General features: G+C 32.9%; 1 protein-coding gene across 6 annotated transcripts in view; it reads left to right on the top strand.

Moving 5' to 3' along the window:
• LOC140449696 (phosphatidylcholine:ceramide cholinephosphotransferase 2-like) overlaps positions 1 to 21,661 on the top strand; it is a 302,843-nt gene that overhangs the window by 189,058 nt on the left and 92,124 nt on the right. Inside the window, exon 1 of one of the 6 annotated variants that reach the window (XM_072543030.1) lies at positions 15,170 to 15,307. The exons of the other annotated variants lie outside the window; for them this stretch is intronic. Coding sequence (XP_072399131.1) covers positions 15,297 to 15,307 — 11 coding nt within the window. The 5' untranslated portion in view covers positions 15,170 to 15,296. Of the gene's footprint in view, positions 1 to 15,169; positions 15,308 to 21,661 lie in introns of those variants that run through there. 6 annotated transcript variants of the gene reach the window in all.

Genomic DNA, 21,661 nt, shown 5'->3' with positions numbered 1-21,661 from the left:
ATGAATATGGTTTTACACGCGATCAAGTGTTTAATGCGGATGAAACTGTTGGAGCCAGTCAATTATATCTATTTTTTTTATGAGACCGACGGTGCATTTTCCACTAATTTTGAGTGATAGCTGGCGTTATCGAAAACAACATTATTTGGTAGAAAATTCAATACCTGAAGAACTTGTCACAGTTTTATCTAACCATACTTTTGAAATGTTATGATTTTCGTTTAGCCAGGTTTCATCTAAATAGAAAATGCATCTTCCTTCTAATCTAAATCTTTTTAAAGTTCTCAAATATTGCTTTCGCCAACAAACAATCTCTTCTATATCGTTCAATACAATTTTTTTTCATTTTGAGAGTTTGTTCTGAAACTGAGTTCTTGCGGCATATCATATATATATATATATATATATATATATATATATATATATATATATATATATATATAAATTAATTTATATTTAAATGGGAATAAGCCACAATTAAAGGTTAAAATACGTTTATTGACGTTTCAATTTCCACTTTGGAAATCGTTCTCAAATACAAACATTAGTAAATTAAGCAAATTTTGTTAAAAAAAAAAAAAAAAAAAAAAATTGTTTAATTTACTAATGTTTGTATTTTGAGAACGATTTCCGAAGTGGAAAATTGTGGCTTATTCCCATTTAAATATAAATTAATTTAAATGCCACAAGAAAATAGCTTCAGAACAATATATATATATATATATATATATATATATATATATATATATATATACATATATATATATATATATATATATATATACATATATATATATATATATATATATATATATATATATATATATATATATATATATTTAGGGATTCTACAGTATTCACTGCCTTCCCTCGCTCAACCGTTTCCATCTCTCCCTGTTGTCCCATTCTCCATCGTTTAGGCCTCTGTTACTCATGGAGTCTTCTACTTCGTTCCTCCAGGATTTTCGGGGCCGTCCTCTTTTCCTCCTTCCTATGGGGCTCCATTCGGTTATTCTCTTTATTCATCTGCTGTCGCTAGTTCTTCTTACATGTCCATACCACTTTAGTCTTTTTTGTTCTATAGATGTTAGTATGTTGTGTTTCTATTGATGTTCTTTGTTTTAGCAAATTTTCAACCCCAATGTCATAATACTTAGCACTAATGTTTTATAAATTTGTGTTTTTGTCTTCATATTTAGGTGTCTATCCCACCATACTGAGTTAAGTTGTCGGATTGCTGTTCTTGTTTGTCCTAATCTTCGTGTAATTTCTTTCTCTGTTGTTGCCTTTTTCGTGATTATAAACCCCAAGTATTTGAATTTATCCTTTCCTTTGATTGTTACGTTGTCATCAATCTGTAGATCTTCTATGTCTTCTTCACTTGTAGATAGGTATTCTGTTTTCGCGAGGTTAATATCTAGGCCAGCCTTGGTATATTCTTCTTGTAGTATCTTCATCATGTAGTTGAGGTCGTCTTGGTCTTGTGCAATCACTACTTGATCGTCTGCAATGCTTAACGTATATAGGTATTCGTTCCGTACCGGTACTCCCATGCCTTCGCATTTTCTTTTCCATGTAGTATTTCATCCTTTGCTAATTACATAGCTGAGAATAAGTTTCAAATTATAAACTTGTGGCGAATTGAACAAACAATGATCTATTACGAGATAGTTATTAATAATTAAATTAATATCAACTATATTTGCTTCAATAGCCCTGAAGAGATAAATGAATTTTAACTCATAGGTGCAAATAATCATCTAATTTTTAATCGATGCAATAAACATCCAAAACATTGTACAGGTTAAGGTAAAACTAGGTGTAGACTTACCGATAACTTCAATGGTAATTACACTATTTTACGAAACCATGAACAAATTATTATGTGTGTATTGGTCCACCTTCGAGTTGCGTCTGTCCGTCTTATCCACTTCCGCGCCATTGATCGCGAGATCCATTCTCTGATCAATGCTATAGGAATCGTAGAGTTAACCATATTTGAATTTAAACAAAACTCCTTATTTGAAGTTTCAAAAACAATTTGGAAAACCGCTTCCGATCTGAAATTCTGCTTAATTCAACTTGCTTGTTCTTTTGATTTCTGTTTTCGAATTTTTTTAACTTAATGGTATAATGACTTCGGTTTTTTCAAAGTTTAGCTAGCCCGTTCACTCATATTGTTCAGATGACAATTGTCTTCTTTGGTTCTACAAATGGGGTTGAAGATACTTAGCCAATTATTAAATATTCCAAATCATCAGAAACAACCGTTCCTTTTTGGAATTAAATTCGTCTATTGACTGAACTAAATTTCTCCAAATATATTCATTGCATTTAGTTCAATAAAACGGACCCCATCAAAATATAAATATACGTTCCAAGAATGGATAACGTATTAACATATTATATCGCATAATATAAAGAGTATATTGACTCAGGCAGAAGTATAGTTCATTGTATTTTGTTAATAAACAATAACACAACAATAAAAGTATGCAAACAAATACATCGGATGAAAAACATCAGTGTTCGTCTTCATAAACGACATATTTGTCTTTAAGTTTATTTCGTGTCAAAAATCCTGTACATTATATATCTTGTCCAATTTTCGTTTATCTTATTAAATTTTATTAAAACACTCAAAAAAAAAACAAAAAAAAAACAGTAAAATAAAAGAATAAAAAAACAAAATAAAAATATAACAAAACAAAATTTATGTATCCATAAAAATATTTGTTTGAATATTTTGATAACGATTTCCGAAGTGGAAGTCCAAACGTCAAAGACATTTAATTTTTAACTCATATTGTGGCTTATTCTCAATTAAAATAGTAAATTTACTACAAGATCACTTTGTAACTGATATTTTCTCCCTGTATACAATTTGCTTACAACATCAGCTCCAAACAAAATCTCAATTGGTGCTGTCTGTCCGACATCGCTGAGCAAAGATCCCTAGTTCGCAAATAAATAATAGAAAATAGTAGGTAAAAGAAATAATAAGACTTACTCACAATCAATTTAATTTTACTACCATAACGACCGGTTTCGCTTTCTACACTTTGCAAAGCATCTTCAGGTCAAACGGTACAAAGTAAATTAAATGCTGAAATTATAAAAAGCCCATATGGCTTTTTATGGACTTTTTATAATTTCATCATTTAATTTACTTTGTACCGTTTGACCTGAAGATGCTTTACAAAGTGTAGAAAGCGAAACCGGTCGTTTTGGTAGTAAAATTAAATTGATTGTTTTATTTCTTTTACCTAATTGAAATGGACTCACACAAGCAACACATTCAATGAATACACATGAATAGAAAATAACTTTCAATTGCACGAAAAATTATTATAGCCCTGCAAGTTTCTGGTATCACCTTTCCCAATAGTTGTGGAGATATTTTACAGCTGAACGATCTCAAATGACCTTCCCGAAAGCGTAAAGTTGCTACAAAGCGTTGTTCAGTACTGACACATTCACGCATGACGGTATCTTTTTTGGAAATGAGTAGACCAACTTTTTCCAGCAACAGCGAAATAGTGAAGTTGTCCAGTCTGAGGTAGTTTTTGTAATCATCCTCATCAATGGCATTGAGCAATTTTGTGTCACAATAGTTCACACGATCAATAAATAATTTCTGCATCCAACCTTTTTTCTTCTTTTTTTCAAATGATAAGGATAACAAGCACAATGCTGCCATTTTCCTCCGAATTATATTTTGCATAGTGTTTACTCGATACATTTTTTGGTTAAGCGATGTACACCGTCGTGAAAACAAACTAAAACTGAAGTTGGACCGCTAGTTGGATAGCAAGTCGGAGCGTGAGTGGAGACGAATATCAAGATATAATAGTAGTCCTACTAATTGGGACCGCAAGTCGGAACGTGAATGTCCAGCTTATAAGTACACCATTTATTTTTTGTTTTTTTCTATTAGCTAAAATTTTGTATTTTGAATATTTTTTAAATAAATACTTATTTTTTTAAAATAACTTATTGTCTATGGAAAAAAATTATCTGACTATAGGACATTAAAACAACGCCACGAACTGAGAAAAAATATTATATTGTATGTCTGAGAGAATAACATGTAACCACATTATGTGATAGACCTGTGGGCAGTCTTATCTGTACATTGTTGCCGAAATGTTTATTTTTTAGATTGTCTGGGGACAAATTTCAACGATGTGATTACAAGATTTAAAAGCTGGTCCAAATCTTAGATTAAATCGAACAGTTTTTTTAATATCAATTCATAAAAAATAAAATAATAAATTCTTAACGGCATAGAGACGTTAAAATGAAAATAAAATATTTCATTTCATTTCAATTCTAATTCAACCGTTGTTCTACACGTGTTTCGGGGTATATCAACTCTCATCAAGACCACTTGGAAATGAAATGCATTCTATTATTCTATTCAATTCTATGCAATTCTATTATTTGGCCGTAATTATAAAAATAACATGCCTGGTATTATACGCTAGCATCTATACGAAGCAACAAGAAGTCGGGAGACCTCATCTTCGATAGCGAATTAGGTGAACCGCATGAGATAAGAATGATCTAATTACCAATGATGATCTAAAGTTTGGCATTATAGATTACACGCTCGGTTTTGGTTTGTGATAAACTCTTTGGCGGAAATTAGTTATACTGTTCTAGGGAAAATGATGCATTCCGGAATAGCGTCCCAATCCAGAATATTCTCAAATCTTTCAGTTCTCCTAAATTTGATAATTGAATAATCGTGATGGCATGTTGCGCATTACACAATTTTTTAATTAAAAAGTTTCCAGATTCGTATATCCGTCCAAAGTGTTTGATCGCGAACAAACTGATATTGGAGAAGTCATACAATGATGCATTACGAATGATTCTGCCATGGAAGCTTTACAATGAAGAAATATAGGAAACACAGCCCGAACAGCTAAAATGATCAGACAAGAATTTATGAATTATTTTAACAATGAAGGTCAAGTTTTATGGCAAAATAGTTTTATTTAAATAATAAAACCTAGTAGTATAAGCGCAGAGTAATTGTTTATTTTATTATTACCGCTTCTTTGTCACTTGTGGGTTCAACCTCTTGAAGTTTCAATAATAACTTTTCGTAGGCTGCTGCTTTTTTGCCACGGTCGAGTTACTCTTTTGTTTTAACTTTCCACAAGCCAGACTCAAAATTATATAATTGTATGAATTCTTCTAACCATTCATGTTGATTTGGACAGTCGTTTATGTGTTATATATCAAATCGCAGAAGAAAACGCGTACTCACTTCAACGGGTGTTTCGGAAAGATTGACATATCAACTACACACCTTCAGTTTGAACTGCGCAGTTTTAACTGAACAGTTTTATTTAATGGAAGTCCAATTCATTTGTCAGTTGAACTGTGCAGTTTTCAGTTTTGTCTATACACATACGTTTTAACTGAATATTTTGTCTGTTCTGTTGAAACTGTGTAGGTAAAACTGAAGGTCTGTAGCCGCCTTTAGGTGGTTCATGTGAGGTTAAAAAATTCCCAAATTTCTTATTTTATACTACTTCATTAGCATTAGCCGGAGATTAAATTTAGGCTGTATTAAAAGTTAATTAAGTAAATGCATTCCCAAAGTAGTCACCGGTTCACCACAAACACCAATGACATGACTGTTATTCCCGATTCTCAAATAGTTAATTTTTTGTTTTCATTCGCGCAAAAAACACATTTTGCACGAAGTGCACATGCTTGAGAAATTGTGAAAATACATAAAACAAACAATACATAGGCTAATGAAGATTATGATAGATCTTCTTCTTCTTAAAGTTCCATCTCCTACCGGAGGTTGGATGTCATAACGGCTAGGGTCACTTTGTTGGCTGCTGCTCTGAAAAGTTGTAGTGAACTACAATTAAACCATTCTCTAAGGTTCCTCAGCCAGGAGATGCGTCTTCTTCCTATGCTTCTTCTTCCTTGGATCCTTCCTTGCATAATAATTCTCAGCAGCTCATATTTTTCTCCTCTGGTTATGTGACCCAAATACTCCTTATTTAGACGTCGTAGTACCTCAGCATTGGTAATCCTTTGAACCCACTGAATTTTTAATATTCTTCTGTAACACCACATTTCGAACGCTTCTATTTTTCTTATGTGTTGTTTCTTCAATGTCCATGCTTCCATTCCATATAGTAAGATAGAAAATATGTAACATCTTAGAGCCCTCAATCTGAGATGCAATTGAAGGTCTCTGTTGGTAAGCATTGTCTTCATTTTCACAAATGCTTGCCTTGCAGTTTCAATTCGGACTTTGATTTCTCCGCTTTGGTCATTTTTGTCATCAACCCAGGTTCCCAGATATTTGTATGTCTCTACTTTTTCTATTTGGGTTTGCTCTATCATTAATCTTTCATTTCCATGTTGCGTTTTTGATACAATCATAAATTTAGTTTTTCTCTTCTTTATTTTTAGTCCGTATCTAATGCAATAATCGTTAATTCTATTTACCAATTCTTGTAGCGATTCCAGGGTGTCTGCCATTATAACGGTGTCATCAGCGAATCTTATGTTATTTACTATTCTTCCGTTTACAAAGATTCCATCACCCAGATCCGCTATCGCTTCCTGGAATATGGCTTCACTGTACACGTTAAACAGTCATGGTGACAGACCTGCCCTGTCGTACTCCTCTCTTTATATCTATATTTTCGAACTTTTGTTCTTCTATCTTTATATTGGCCTTTTGATTCCAATACAGATTGATAATGATTCGTAAGTCTCGTCTGTCGATAGTCTATAGATGTTTATGATAGATAGATACGTTTATTGACAATTTTTACATAGTAAACACTACATGTCATGTCACAATTTAAATAAGTCACTTATGTATACATAGGAAATAACTAAGAAATAATACAAGAACACATAATATAACATATACAGTGAAAAATAGAAATATAAAAATATGAAAAAAAAAACAATTCAGTTAGGTGTAAACTAGTTTTCATAAAAACGACCACACTAGGAGCTCAAACAAACAAATTCCTGTATAATATAGAAACAGTGTTCCAGCAAGAAGTGTTTTGCTAATTTCATAAAATTGTTTAGAATTCATTGTCTTAATATTAATATTTTTGTTCAGGTTTAAAAAACAATTATACAGGTTATAATCTATTGTATTGTATTGTAACACACAATCTGGAATATGTTATAATGATATGACTTTTGTTTCTTGTATTGTACTGATGTTAATCAGCATGTGTTTTTACATCTTGTATATTATTATCAACAGTTAACCAACTTTCAAATATATATATTGAAGGTAAAGGAAGGTAAACTGACCTAAGAATATCTCGACTCACAGAAGTAGCCAATCTGCGCATGACAAAAATCTGTGAAGTGAGCTTCTTACACAATCCTTCACTATGGTGCGATCAGTTCAACCTTGTATTCATAGTAACATCTAGTAACTTTACTGGTTCAGATGGTTTAACCCATCTATCGGAACTAAATACTATTGTGTGGGTTTTCTGCACGTTTAAGTTTGTTACAGTTGTGGGGGCCCTGTAACTGGTTCCCTACATTCGAGGGTTGGAAATCCTTTGATTCCAAGTCTTACTTCAAAGGACTTGTGACTGGATGTATCTCCATAGGTTTGGTTCTTCAGTGACCGTTGAAGGATAAGGATTGTTAATTTGAGCAAATATAGCTCCAGAGAAATAAAATCACCTTTAGTTTATCGATTTATATTTAACTTATTTTTAGAGTAGACAAGCCTCAACACGGCTCTAGCTGACTATACAGTATCAAATAATTCTTTCTTTATCACACGTAAAAGAGAAAACCGTATTTATGAGAAAAATGCCCGCGTTTCGGCGTAGAGAAATATTTATATATGAATTGAGAGTGAATTTAAAACGCGATGCCTCAAGGGCGATCTGTGAGAACGAACTAATAAAATAAAATTTGGTGCGTAAAAGTGTAGATTACCCCTCTTGTATTTAGGTGTGAAAACTATTTAAAAGGCTGTGGCGCCAATAAGTCGGCTGTGACTATTTTACTTATTCTACACTAAGAAAAGTGTAAAGAACTATATTTTTATTTTATATTTGAAAATGATATGTTCATTTCTGGAACATAGACTGCCCGCGTTGAAGTATTTACTTCAAAACGAAAGAAAGAGTGATTTGAGAAAGTAAGCAAACTTAACTTAAATGTAATTTAAGAAATAACCATTCCTAAACTAGAGTAATACATATAAATGTGACAAAATTTAAAATTTTAATTTTCTACTTTGTCCACAGAAAGAGGACAGAGTTTTGTAATGGGTCTGTTAAAATATCCATCTCTAGTCTTTATTTTAACACTACGGACCTTATCGTCCTTACCAGTAAACAATTCAACAATTCTTGCCAATGGCCAGTGTAGGGGTGGAACTTTATCTTCCTTTAATAGAACGAAGTCGTTAACTTCAAGATTCTTCTGTGGTGTTAACCACTTGGGGCGATTCTGAAGTTGATTAAGGTAATCAATTTTCCAGCGTTTGGCAAATGATTGCTGAATCTTCATGTAGTTTTGCCAAATTGTTAATTTATTGTCAGGTATTTCCGTCACTATCTCTTCAGGAAATGACGTAATTGGTTTTCCTATTAGGAAATGTCCTGGAGACAATGTGTTAAAGTCATTTGGATCATTTGACATAGCACAAAGAGGGCGTGAGTTTAGTACTGCTTCTATTTGTGCGAGAACTGTGCTAAAGGCTTCAAAAGTTAAAGTGGTATTGCCTAAAAGCCTTAAAATGTGATATTTGGCACTTTTTATGGCTGCCTCCCAAATTCCACCATGATGCGGAGAATGGGCTACAATAAATTTCCATTGGATTTCAGAAGAGGAGAGAAAATTGAATATGGACACAGAGGTTTCCTTTTGTTTAAGAAATAGTGCAACTTCCCTCAACTGATTTCTAGCTCCTAGAAAATTAGTGGCGTTATCTGAGTAGATAATTTGTGGACAGCCTCTCCTACTGATGAATCTTTTTAAAGCAAGTAAGAAACTTTCGGTGGAGAGACCTGTGACTAATTCGATGTGCACTGCACGAGTAACCATACATACGAACAACGCTATGTAGGATTTTATTTTTGGAGCCTTTCTTAAATTGGAGCTTTTTATAAGAAATGGACCACCAAAGTCTAGACCAACATTGGTAAATGGAGGGGAGAAACATGAACGTTCCCGTGGTAAATCAGCCATTAACTGTGTGGCTGTCTTTGCTTTAAATTTAAAACAATCGTGACATTTATTAATTATTCTTTTAGTTTCTTTGAGACCATTTAGACACCAATATCTTAAACGAAAATTGGAAAGAGTATTTTGAGGGCCTGCATGACATAATCTTATATGTTCTCTATGCAGCATTAATTTTACTATGTGATTATGAGAGGGTAGAAGTAATGGGTACTTCTGTTCATATGGGACGTCTGAGTACCTTAGACGACCACCTACACGAATCATTTGCTGATTATCTATGAATGGGTTGAGTTTTAAAATTGTTCTATTTGAAATTATCTCCTTATTCTCAAGACAAGAAAATTCTCGAAAAAAGTGTGCCTTTTGCAAAAGTTTTATTATTAAATTTTCAGCATTTTTTAATTCTGAAACAGAGAAGGGTCCAACATATTTTTCATTTGGAAACTTGAAATTGTGAATGTACCTGAGAATAAGTGCGATACTGCGTTGGAGTTTTGAGAAGTTTGAAAATTTGAGAGATAAATTTTCAATGAAACTTATTGGACTTTCTTGTGCTAGATGAACTATTTTCTTTTCCTCGGGTATTTTACTTACATTTGGTTTTGAATCATAAGAAGTTAAATCTAAGTCATAATTAAGTAGAAATGAGGGACCTTGAAATCCAAAATTTTGAATTTAGAAGTTCAGGAGCAGACATGCCTCTTGACGCAATATCTGCGGGGTTTTGTTTTGACTTTATATATCGCCACTTAAATTGTGGGTTTCCTTGTATTTCAGAAACTCTATTTGCAACAAACTGTGACCATCTCGAGCTATGTGAGCCTAACCAAGCAAGTACGATTTCTGAGTCCGTCCAGCAGTTTATTGAGTCTATTTGAGTTAATTTATTATTTAGAATTTCAACTATTCTTTTAGTGAGTTTGCTGCATAAAACAGCACCCATAAGTTCTAACTTAGGTAAAGTTAATGTTTTTATTGGAGCTACCCTACTTTTAGAGGTGATGAGTGTGGAAGAGACATTTCTTGAGCTATAAGTAACTCTAATATATATGCAGCTGGTTGAGAAGAGTTTAAAATTGTAGTAGCCCACCTCCATTGAGGAGAGGGCACTTTAAGAAGAAGAAGATGCATTCTTTCACATCAGAAGCTACTATTAGGGCCATAAAGAACGAACTCGAGTAGGGCCATAAAGCTACGAACTTATAAGTAGCCTGCTAAGATACTAGTTTATGTTATGCTCAGAGTTTCCTATTGATTTCGATATAATATCTGCTATATTCGTAAAGTATTGGTTAATCTCTTCCGGTGTTTCAAAGTTACCAAAAAAGTTTATCTAAAAGTTAGGTTATATTCATATTTATTTTGGATTTCTTGCCTTGAAATGACTAACCATCCAAAAGAAGGAATATTTATTCCAGGGCCTATCTTAATTACATTTTTTTCTGCGGCTAGACATTATTAATTTACTAAGGCAATTGTAACAATATTATGATTTAGATTGGGATTTTAAAGGGGTCGTGGGTCGTTTAGCCTCTTAGAGCTTTTCACACTGTTACCTTGAAATTATTTTTGTACGATTGTCATTTCAGAAAAATATCAATTACTGTCATATTTTTGCCTGATGTCAATAAAAAGAAATAAATTCTTTTAGAATGTGGGAAATGTAAGTGTCGTATCGTCTGTATTTGAAACTATTCCTTAAAATGAAATAAAATGATTTAAAACAAAACTACTGGATTAATTACTGTATTTTTTGTGAATTTGGTTAATAAAAATGTCCGAAAAATGTCCAAAAATTGAGTTTGGTTAAAAAAATAAATTTCCGTGTGCGAAAAAATAGTTTGTCGACTTTATTTTATTGCTTCGTCAAAAACCGTAATTTTTTGTACATCCACAACTTTTTTATCAATAAAAATACGTCCCCCGCATATTTATATTTAAAATAAAGTCTAGTAGTCTCGCCTACTTCAAACTTTCAAACAACACACACATTATTCCGACTTTTATTTTCCTTGTTTACTCACCGTAGCCAAACTCCAAAAAATCCCAGTGAGTAGTGAGGACGAGCTTTGCCAAAAGTTGTTTTTTAGGTGAGATTGTTCGTTGACGTGTATTATTGGAGCGTATCCAAGAGATGTTTCGCTAAACTTTTACTGTCGTTCATTATAATGTCGGTGTTTATTTTAGTATCAAGTAATTATACGCGCTTATTTGTTAACAGTAGGCCATGCGGATGTAATCTGATAATTTTGGACAACAATTTTCCTTTTTTTTGATTATCTAGTCAAATTTATAGCAAACACACATTTCCAAAGCTTCATTATACATAATTTTAAACCTGTTTCTTGGTTATACTGCAACTTTTGTAATTACACTCATGGACAAAAATATGGAATATTTTGAAATTATCGTAAACAAATCTAACAATTTTAGGAAAATATCTTTCAACACAACACTGAACTTAAAATAAATGTTATTTAAACCAAATGTCAAAATAAATCATATGTCAAAATACTTGCACCGTCTACTAAATAAATGATATCGGTGTAAATAATAAGTTTAGGAAGATATTTCGTGATTATTTTAAGTTATGGTGTCATAACATAAATATTGCAAATTTTTTTCCATGAGTGATCTTTTGTAAATCGCTTCAATAATACTGACATCGGTTTAGAATCTTATATTTTTTAAATTTGCAAAATATTTGATTTTTTAAAACAATAGAGCGACGTAAGAGTAAATAACTAAAATAGGTTGTTTTGTTTGAAATGTAAAAAAAATATGTTTTACATTACAAACGATCGCACGTCACGGGAAATGCCTCCAAGGAGACCGTTTTTGGGTGTAGTTTATAGCAGAAGTTTGGTTCTTTTGAAAAACGTACTAATACGTACACTTTTAAATGTTTTAGATCGTTTGTTATGTGAAAGTTTAAATTCATCTATTTTTAAAATATATTTCAAATGCCTCGCATTTGTTGGCAAAACTCAAAACTAAAATTTCATTTTTAAAGGTTAGGTTTGAGTAATCAAAACTTCATAATGGCCAGTCAATGAATGGTATAGATTGTATTGATGTCATGAGAATATAAAAAATGGTAAAAATCTCGACACGTTTATTTATTTAACACCTTTATAAAATCTGAGTTGATTTTCAGCAAAATACAAAAATTACATACGAAAGCTGAACTCTTTACCTTTAAAACGCGTCTTGTCGTTAGGACACTTGAATCAAAAGATTTCGCATTTTTACCGTCGAGCTGATACAAATTTTATTGAACATGGATTTTGTGCGGCTAACTGACATTCAAAATCCACGGTCGCTTCAGGCGTTGTTTGTGAGAGATTGGTTCATTCTACACAAAAAGTGCTAATAAAAATTTTTGTTTAAAATTATCTCAGCTGCATTTTTTATTTAAAACATTTTTTTCTACGGCGTACAGATTCTTGGTAAATCGATGCGTTTTTACCCCCTACGGGAGGGGTTTTATGGGGGAAACCGGAGGTAAAAGTGGTAAACTTTTTTGGGGTCCCAAAATTAATATTCTTGGCAAAATTCAGCTTGTTCGTATGATTTTTAGAGGTTCAGTGCCATTTTCGTTGTATGTGTCTCATAATTTTGGGTTGTATGTGTCTCATAATAAATCTGTCAAAATATTCCCAAACTGTGCCAATGAATTGTATCACTAATTCCTCTTTGTATTCTTTCTCTCTTTGAGATAGATAGATCTTTTTTCTCATGGGGTACAGGTTTTTAACTGACTTGCTCGCAATTGAAAACACAAACCCCTCACACGGAGACGTATTGAAACATTTTAAGCTTACTATAGAAGCATTTGAGAGTTAAATGATTTTATTATTTAACATGCTCTCCTCTTAATTTTATACATTTATTACAACACACCTGCAACACCCTTTGGACTATGAAAAAATTAACTTACTTTGCAACCCAGGCCTCAACAGCTCCTATTACTTCCTCTGGAAAATTTGCGACCTTGGAGACTTTTTCGTAGTTGAGGAAAGACGTGATAGTCGTACAGCTCCAGATCTGGTAGTCAAGGCGAAGACTCAAGTAATTCCAACTGTAAATCATGAATTGTTTACATGACAATATTTGTAAGCAAGCGCATTGTTCTGCAAAAAAATACCTTCATTTTTTTATAAATGATCACAGTATCGAATAGTGATTTCCGCTTATTGCTCTACTCTTTTCCATAAATTATGTGTCCAAGTTTTGACCACAGTAACAACACGTGCTTGGAGAAAAAAAATATATTCTCAGTATATTTAAATTAAAATATGCAATATATTGTTTAATGTCAAGATCAGAACTATGATACTAAGAATTATTTTGAAATTTAATAAGGAATATTACTCAAATGCAGGCGTATCAATATTTCAAACGTATCTTACCGGTATAGCTATGGAACAAACCCCAATAAAGTAACAATTCTTCCCACATTAATTCAACAAAATAAAAACAGTATTTCTTCAAACTAAACGGATTTTCTTAATAAATAAACGGTATTCTTCAAAAAACCATAATTTCTTTTGGCCAGACCGCCATCTTGTTAACTCGGATATCTTCCAGAAAGTGAAGTCAGGATCCGTCTCAGCTTATCACCTCGGAATGGCGTATGTTAGATTATTCCAGTCTTACCTCTACAGGACGTTAATGAAACTATTACGGTAATAGGAATTGCCTACCGTTTAGTTAAAGAATTACTATCTATATAAAGATAAATCATAAAATATTTTGGATCTATTACGTGACGAAATCGTTACAAGAAAGTATTGGGAACATCTAAGAAATGGTACGGCTACATAGACATCAAAATTTACACGTCCACTTTATCCATCTCGTACCTACTACAACACTACGTCATAGATAGTAAACGACTAATTAAAAAAAAATTTAAAATGTATCTTTTTAACATGTACGCACGCATGTAGTGGACTGTTTTGACAAAATTCGAATTGTGTGAAGGAGCGTAGGTATACAAGCGCCACTGTCGTTAGATTAGAATTTTGTATTGCGTCAGAACATGCGGTTTTTAACCGACAAAATCCGATGTGAATTTGGATGTATCCGGTAAAAAATTAAAATTAAATTTTAAAACTATGTGCCATTGAGCAATTCGACATTTTTATCGACTTGACCAAAAATTCGAATTCGTACCGTCTGAACGGGCTGTTATGGTTAGTCGACGTGAATTATTTGATAGACGAAATAGTCAGTGTCTCAGATATTCCTTTTAGCTCAATTTGACGGTCTGATTAACGAATGTCATCAACTGCATCGGTATTTAAGGGGGTAGACATAGATAGAACTTACCCTCCCGATCTTAATATTCAACGGAAAATTTACTTCTTAAAAAGCTTGCCTTTTCATTTTTGCATATAAAGGTACTTGATAATAGCAAGAGCTTTCATTCGATGTATTACTTTCCATATGATCCTATTTAAAATTATGTTACAAAATGGCCCGTCTATTATTTTTAATGGTGACGTCACTAAAACATAAAAACTATGAAGAGGAGTATTAGCTTACCCAAAGTTTATTAATTCGTATATAATTGTCACTCTTATTCGATTTAATATTGCACAAAACCTTCTCCGTCTGAAGTTATAACCAGTTTATTAAGTGGTAATAATCCAATGATAACCTTTTGGTTAAAGATTTAGGCAGGTCCCTTCTGTCATCATGTCTGTTGACGTTCATATAGAACGCTCCCCGGACATTTTTTTAAATAATTTTATGACCAATATTACACACACACACACACCGCATATTTCTTGATAAATAAACAACAATTTTTTATTTAAATTTAAAAATAACTTACGATATCGAATCTGTAAACAACTACCAAATAATCTTTTAACCGATTACATTGACTTATCTAATGTTGTTTTCTCATTAATCATTTTTGTTAATTGTGCCTCTCATTAAATTTAGTCGTCATTTTACTACAGTCTAAGCCGGTTCGGATGTCTATCGATCCAAAGAAGCCTTTTCGGGAACAGTAGTTTTGTTTCGAGACAGGAAAGTCGGCGATATTGTATATATACAAAATGGGTTCCAGGTGAGTGTGTCCTTTTGAATAATAGTGCTACAAATATTGAGTAATGTATTTTAGTTACTGAATTGTAATTTCTTAAAAATGGACGTTCATTAGCCAAGGTAGGTCAGTCATAAAAATATGTGTATCTAAAATATATGTATACTCACTTATCTCAATTTTTCTATTATATATAGTGACATTTCCTAAATTTCTTCTAGTCTTTCTTTAGTTTTTTCTCTAATTAATCTCCATTTCTATATTTCGCACAATCTATGACAGCTTTGTTTATTAATGGAAGTGACTTTTCCACTCGTCTTCCCCACTCTGTCGCTCCTTGTGGAACAATGATATTTTCACTGCAATACTGAAGTTCAGGTAGTCTTGTACAGCGGGAGTAGCGTTTTATGTTAGTCTATTGCCAAGTCGCGCTATTATTTCGAGCTGTATGTAGTCGAGATATACGGGTTATTGTCGATCTGTACTGGAATCAAAAAGCAAGGTTAGCAAGAGCAGCCGCCAAAGTTAGCAAGCAAAAAGGTTAGAATTGAAAATGTCGATACATGTTGCGTGCTATCCCCATTGTTATTCAATCTGTACACCAAAGCTATTTTTAAGAAAGCAATATCAGAGGAATAACTGGTATATCAATAAACGGAAAAATCTTGAACAACATAAGATTCGCAGACAACACCGCTGTTTTTGCAGACAGTCTAGAAGAACTGCAACGCTTAGTAAATAGTCAGTCAATGCATCAAGTCAGTATAAAATATGGACTACAAATGAACATTAAGAAATCCAAGTGCATGATTATTTCTAAGCAACATTCAGTAGGAAGGCTAGATATCGAGGGAAAACAAGTAGAAAGAGTGAATAACTACAAACATCTTGGAACCTGGGTAAATGAAAACAATGACCAAGGTAGAGAAATAAGGACAGGCATTGAAATTGCAAGACAAGCATTTATAAAAATGAAAACAATGCTGGTTAATCGAGACCTCCCTCTGGAGCTGAGGCTAACAGCCTTAAGATGCTACGTGTTCTCGACTTTGTTGTATGGAATGGAAAGTTGGATACTAAAGGTTTATAATATAAAGATAAACAAAGAGATAATATATGGAATGGGTTCTCTTGTCAAGAGTGCCAGTTACCGCCCACTGCATTTCCTGCAGTGCTAAAACATCTACTTTGTACGTGTTCACTATGTCTAGTAAAGATGTGAGTGCTCCAGTTCGGTACAGGGTTCGGGTATCCTATGTTCCTAATTTTAATTCCATTTTTCGTTTGCAGAGTCTTCGTCGTGAGTTCCGTCCAGCTAATAGTTCCCGAGGTTCCGTAACATATTTTTTTTACAGGAAGAGGTTGTCAGCCTTTAGCCCCAACCCTCAACCTGAAGGGCAAGAGACTCTTTTTTTAGCGTTGCCATACCTTAGTCTGTTTTGGTTCGCGGTTGGTATTTTTATTTCCCAACTACCCACCGGTCCTATAACCGGTTAGGGCCTTCCCCTATCCACCACCTGGGGACGCGTCCGGTGGGAAACAGACAACTCCCCACGGACAACTAAAATTATTGCAAATGCTATTTTCTACAGTTTCTTATTTGGAGATTTTTTCGTGTGGTCGATATTTTTCGAGCTAAGGGGGAAAATAGTGACATAGCATAATGATTGAATTATCTCGTTTAATATTAACCTTAACGGCATAAATATACATAAACAAAAATGAAGAAAAGTATATTATATACAATTTTGATCTGTTTTATTTTTTGTGGAAATGAATATTTAGGGCCGTAGGTTCGTTCCTGTTCGTTAAGCTTGTCATAGGCTTAAGACCTTATATTTTGATTGTAGCACAAAAAAATCAAAGAAATTAAAAATGTATAAAATATAATTCTTTCCATTTTTAATAATTTACATTTATGTGGTAAAGTTAATAATAAATGAGACAATTCAATAATTACTTGGTCATTATTTCCCCCCTTAATTATTGCAACAATTTAAGTTCTTAACATTTTATAAAAAAGTTTAAAATGACCGAGATATTGAACAAAAACAATTTCTTATAACCAATCCCTGCAAGGTCTTACGCTCGCGCCTTTACCGCATACGTACAACCTCAAATATTAATTTTAGCAAAAAAAATAAAGAGATCAAAATTATATAAAATATAATTCTCTCTAATTTTGATTTCCTCTCACCTCTTCACTGTTTTCCCCCTTAACTCGGAAAATATCGACAGCATAAAAAAATTTATACAAACGAAATTGTAGGCTATCGCATTTGCAACAATTTCAGTCCTTACTATTTTTGTCGAAAAGTTGAAAATGGCGAAGATATTGAGCAAAAATGATTGTCCTTTAAATTCAAGATGGCGACTAACGCAACGGTTGGATTTAGTCGCGATTTTCAATTTACACTACTAATGACCCTCCCCTAAAGGTTAAAATAATAAAATTTAGGGTAGATAACGAGATGAAAAAATTATTAAGACTTTGTCAGCTCATCATTTTAATATGAAATGATATTTAGTGTTTCAAGAAGCGCTCTATTATAGACTATTTTTCCATTATATAAATGCAAATCTGTGTTTAAAGCGCAATACTTTACTAATATTAGTGTATTGTTAATCTTAGTCGTTAACAATGCTGCCGATCTACAGCCAAAACAATAAGTACATACGCGAATATTTCCGATGTTTTGCATTGTCATTAGGCGATTTGCCAACAAGGTCATTCCTATTAGAATACCGATAAGTTAAATTCCTATTGTTTGTTTTAAAAATGTGTTCCTATTGTTGTTTTAAAAATATTTTTTTCGATTATTTACGTTGTTTATGTCTTTCCTAATATACTTAGATGATAAAATTGGCACAATGGTTATCAAAACATATTCGATGTAGTTTGTTTAAGAACATAATGAGTGGAATTTGTTTTTCGAGCGTTAAAGTACAGAGACAGACATACGAGGATGTTTAAATATTCAACTAAAATCAACTAAGTTTAGATCGTACAGTTAACATACATGTAATGTACATAACAGTAATGTTCACATTACTGACTTTATTTATTTATTAAAATTTGTTTATTTTTATTACTATAACTTTCTACAGGAAAACTTGTGTAACCCGAATAATATCGAACACAAAATCTGTAAATGACGGAAATGTTGGTGATTACTTTAAAACTTGGGTAACCCCAAATTCCGTCTACGTCTCGAAAATTGTAACATGCGGAAGTCGATTAGTTTATTTTTCCTGCAGCAAGAGACAAAATTTAAAAAAACATCAAACAACTACAATTAATAATATACATAACATGTACATGATTTAGTAAGTACCAGTGTTCAAATGCCATCTGTCAAAATGTAAGCTCAATCGGACCATTATTTTGCAAGTTGCGGTATTTTAAACGACGCTACTTTTGCAATTTGGGATTGGGGGTTGCAAATTATGGAGATTTTCCTGGAGAACCTTAAAATACCCAATCAAATCGTTTACCCGACAGTGAATTAAATTTATGCGAACTAGAAGAGTATATATATATATATATATATATATATATATATATATATATATATATATATATATATATTGTAACCGTTTATAATATATAAAATATATTTTTTCGGTTGCCTTTTGCCACCCTGTTCGTGCACATTAATTCACTATTATCCATTGTAACACAACAAATGGATAGTCCATAATAAATCTTTTATTTATTTAAATTCACATACAATTTAGAAACTAATCTTTCAAAACGTGTAAACTAATTTTGCTTTAAAAACATCAAAAACAAATTGTTAGATATTTGAATTATGTTAACCAACCTATTATCAAGTATAATAGGATTAGTAAAAACATACTAATAAGAATAATACATACTAAGGATTTTTTTGATAGACAAAAAAACACTTTGTCAATTGACTTCTTAAAGGAAGGTAAAAGTTATCACCAAGTCGTATAAATAAGTTTAATTGGGAAAACAAGTTCCTAATGAATGTATGAATAAAGAGCTGGATATGGACAAAAAAAAACTTCAAACGATTTAAGCAGATGACTGGACATGGAAGGACATATCTGGACATCCTGCCTCTTACCATGAATTCGATTAAAAATTAAAAACAACACACAAAACCATGGAACGAAATATGTTTGCGAGTTTCATTGAGAGATAAGATTAGAAACACCTTACACCTTAATAAAGCTAAGAATAAAAGTCAGAGACATGAGTTTTTTCCTTCTGCATTGGTCACGTCAGAAAATATTCAGCCTAGTGATTGAATCTGCTGTATCAGGATATAAAACTAGTAAACACTTACAGTGACATGCTTTCACCACAACTTAAACTCTAAACTAACTAACTCTTTATTTTTTGTTTCTGTTATTCTTGCTATGTTACTTCATACTTTAACTCACTTCAGAGTATTTTATTCTTCATCTTCACTATCAGTGAAGATGGAATAGTATCAGAAGCACTAAAAATTGGAGGGGATGTATTACTTGAAAAAATTGAACAACTTTTCAATATCTGCCTTCACAGCGCCAATATTCCAACAGACTGGAACAACGCTACTATGATTCTATTACAGGCGCTTAAAGAATGCAGGCTAGATTATAGATATACTAAATTATTATACAAAATATACCTGCAGGCAACAACCACTGTCAGATTACATACTAACAGTAATCGCATAAAAATAGAATGGGGGGTTAGACAATGAGACCCAATGTCACCTAAACTTTTTAATACGGTGCTAGAACATGCTTTTAAGAATTTGGATTGGATGACAAAGGGAATAAAAATTTACGTTTCGCCGATGATATACTTATAATAGCTGAAGATCTAGGTATGGCAAGAGAGATGGTACAGGAACTCGTTGTGGCTACAGAAAATGTAGGTTTAAATATAAATATCTCGAAAACAAAAATCATGACCAATTTGGTACCCAACCAGAACATCAGTATTGGTGGGAAAGAAATTGAACTCGTAGATAGATATAAATACCTGGGACATGAAATTATGATTGGCAGGGATAACCAGACTCATGAACTGAAGAGAAGAATCGGCCTTGGGTGGGCAGCATTTGGAAAACTGAGAGAAACTTTTAAAAGTGAGCTGCCCACATGCCTAAAGAGAAAGGTATTTGATCAGTGCGTCCTCCCAGTCTTGACGTACGGAGCAGAAACACTTACCTTAACAAAAGCAGCAGCTACCAAACTGAGAGTCACGCAGAGAAGAATGGAGCGGTCCATGTTAGGAATAACTCTGCGAGACAGAATAACCAACGAGGAGAAGAACCGGAGTGACTGTCATCATCGAGAAGATAGCCAGACTAAAATGGAGATGGGCAGGACACATAGCCAGAATGACAGATGGGCGATGGACAAAGAGGATATTGGAATGGAGGCCAAGGGAAGACAAGAGAAGCGACCACCTACAAGATGGACTGACGATTTAAGAAGACTCAATAAAAACTGGATAAGAGCGGCGCAATATAGACGGGGTTGGAAACATGAGGAAGAGGCCTATGTTCAGCAGTGGACTCTTGAGGCTGGATGATGATGAGATTATTTTATTTACTGCATACTATTTTTAGCACTGCTGCCAGCCATTTCTGGCAAATGATCTCCACCCTTTATCGGCGGAGTAAATCGCCGCTATCTCGAACCATTTTGAATGTATAATCGGCATTCTCGCTGCCCAGATGAAAAGTGTCCCCAAAAAACTTCTCTCTTTGCGGTACCATGCAAAGGGGAAAATCTCGAGTTTCATTTTTTTAAAGCGTAGAAAATTATCTGTGAATCACTGGTCAGTGTCGATTCAAAATCAGTTATTCTTTTTAAATTACTACGGGCAAAACAGAAAAGAAACGAGTTAAGACAAAGACAATATAGAGGCATCTGACAATTTAAACAAACAATTGAATTATGTATTACTTATTAGGTACTCGAAGAGACACTCAAGTGTTTTTTGTTCGAAGTTCAAGATGAAATGCTACAGTTACAATAAATGTTTCAATTTTTAATTTAAGATGGAAACTTAGCAGCCTTGAGTGTACCTTTACTCAGTATAAATGACTTTAACCTAGCATTTACTACCTCAACTTTATTTTAAAACTTTTATAACGTAGTTTCCTTTCGTTCAGTTCTCCACAGATTCTGTTTCGTTTAGAGTTTCTCTGAAGAATTAGTGTGGACAAAATAAGTTCATTGTACACTGAAGTTTGGTCTTCTTTATGTAAACATTTCGTTTTTATAATTTTACAAAATTTTATCGAAAACGTTATATGTCAGTAGGTATTTTTGAATTATGTAAAACATAAACACCATTATATTCAATCTAGCACTCGCCCTTTATCAGCCATTTTAGCCTTTCCGGTT

This window comes from Diabrotica undecimpunctata, chromosome 1 (genome assembly GCF_040954645.1).
Source record: "Diabrotica undecimpunctata isolate CICGRU chromosome 1, icDiaUnde3, whole genome shotgun sequence".
Taxonomy (NCBI): domain Eukaryota; kingdom Metazoa; phylum Arthropoda; class Insecta; order Coleoptera; family Chrysomelidae; genus Diabrotica; species Diabrotica undecimpunctata.
The sequence above is the reverse complement of the archived record's forward strand: the minus strand, read 5'-3'. Positions and strand labels throughout refer to the sequence as shown.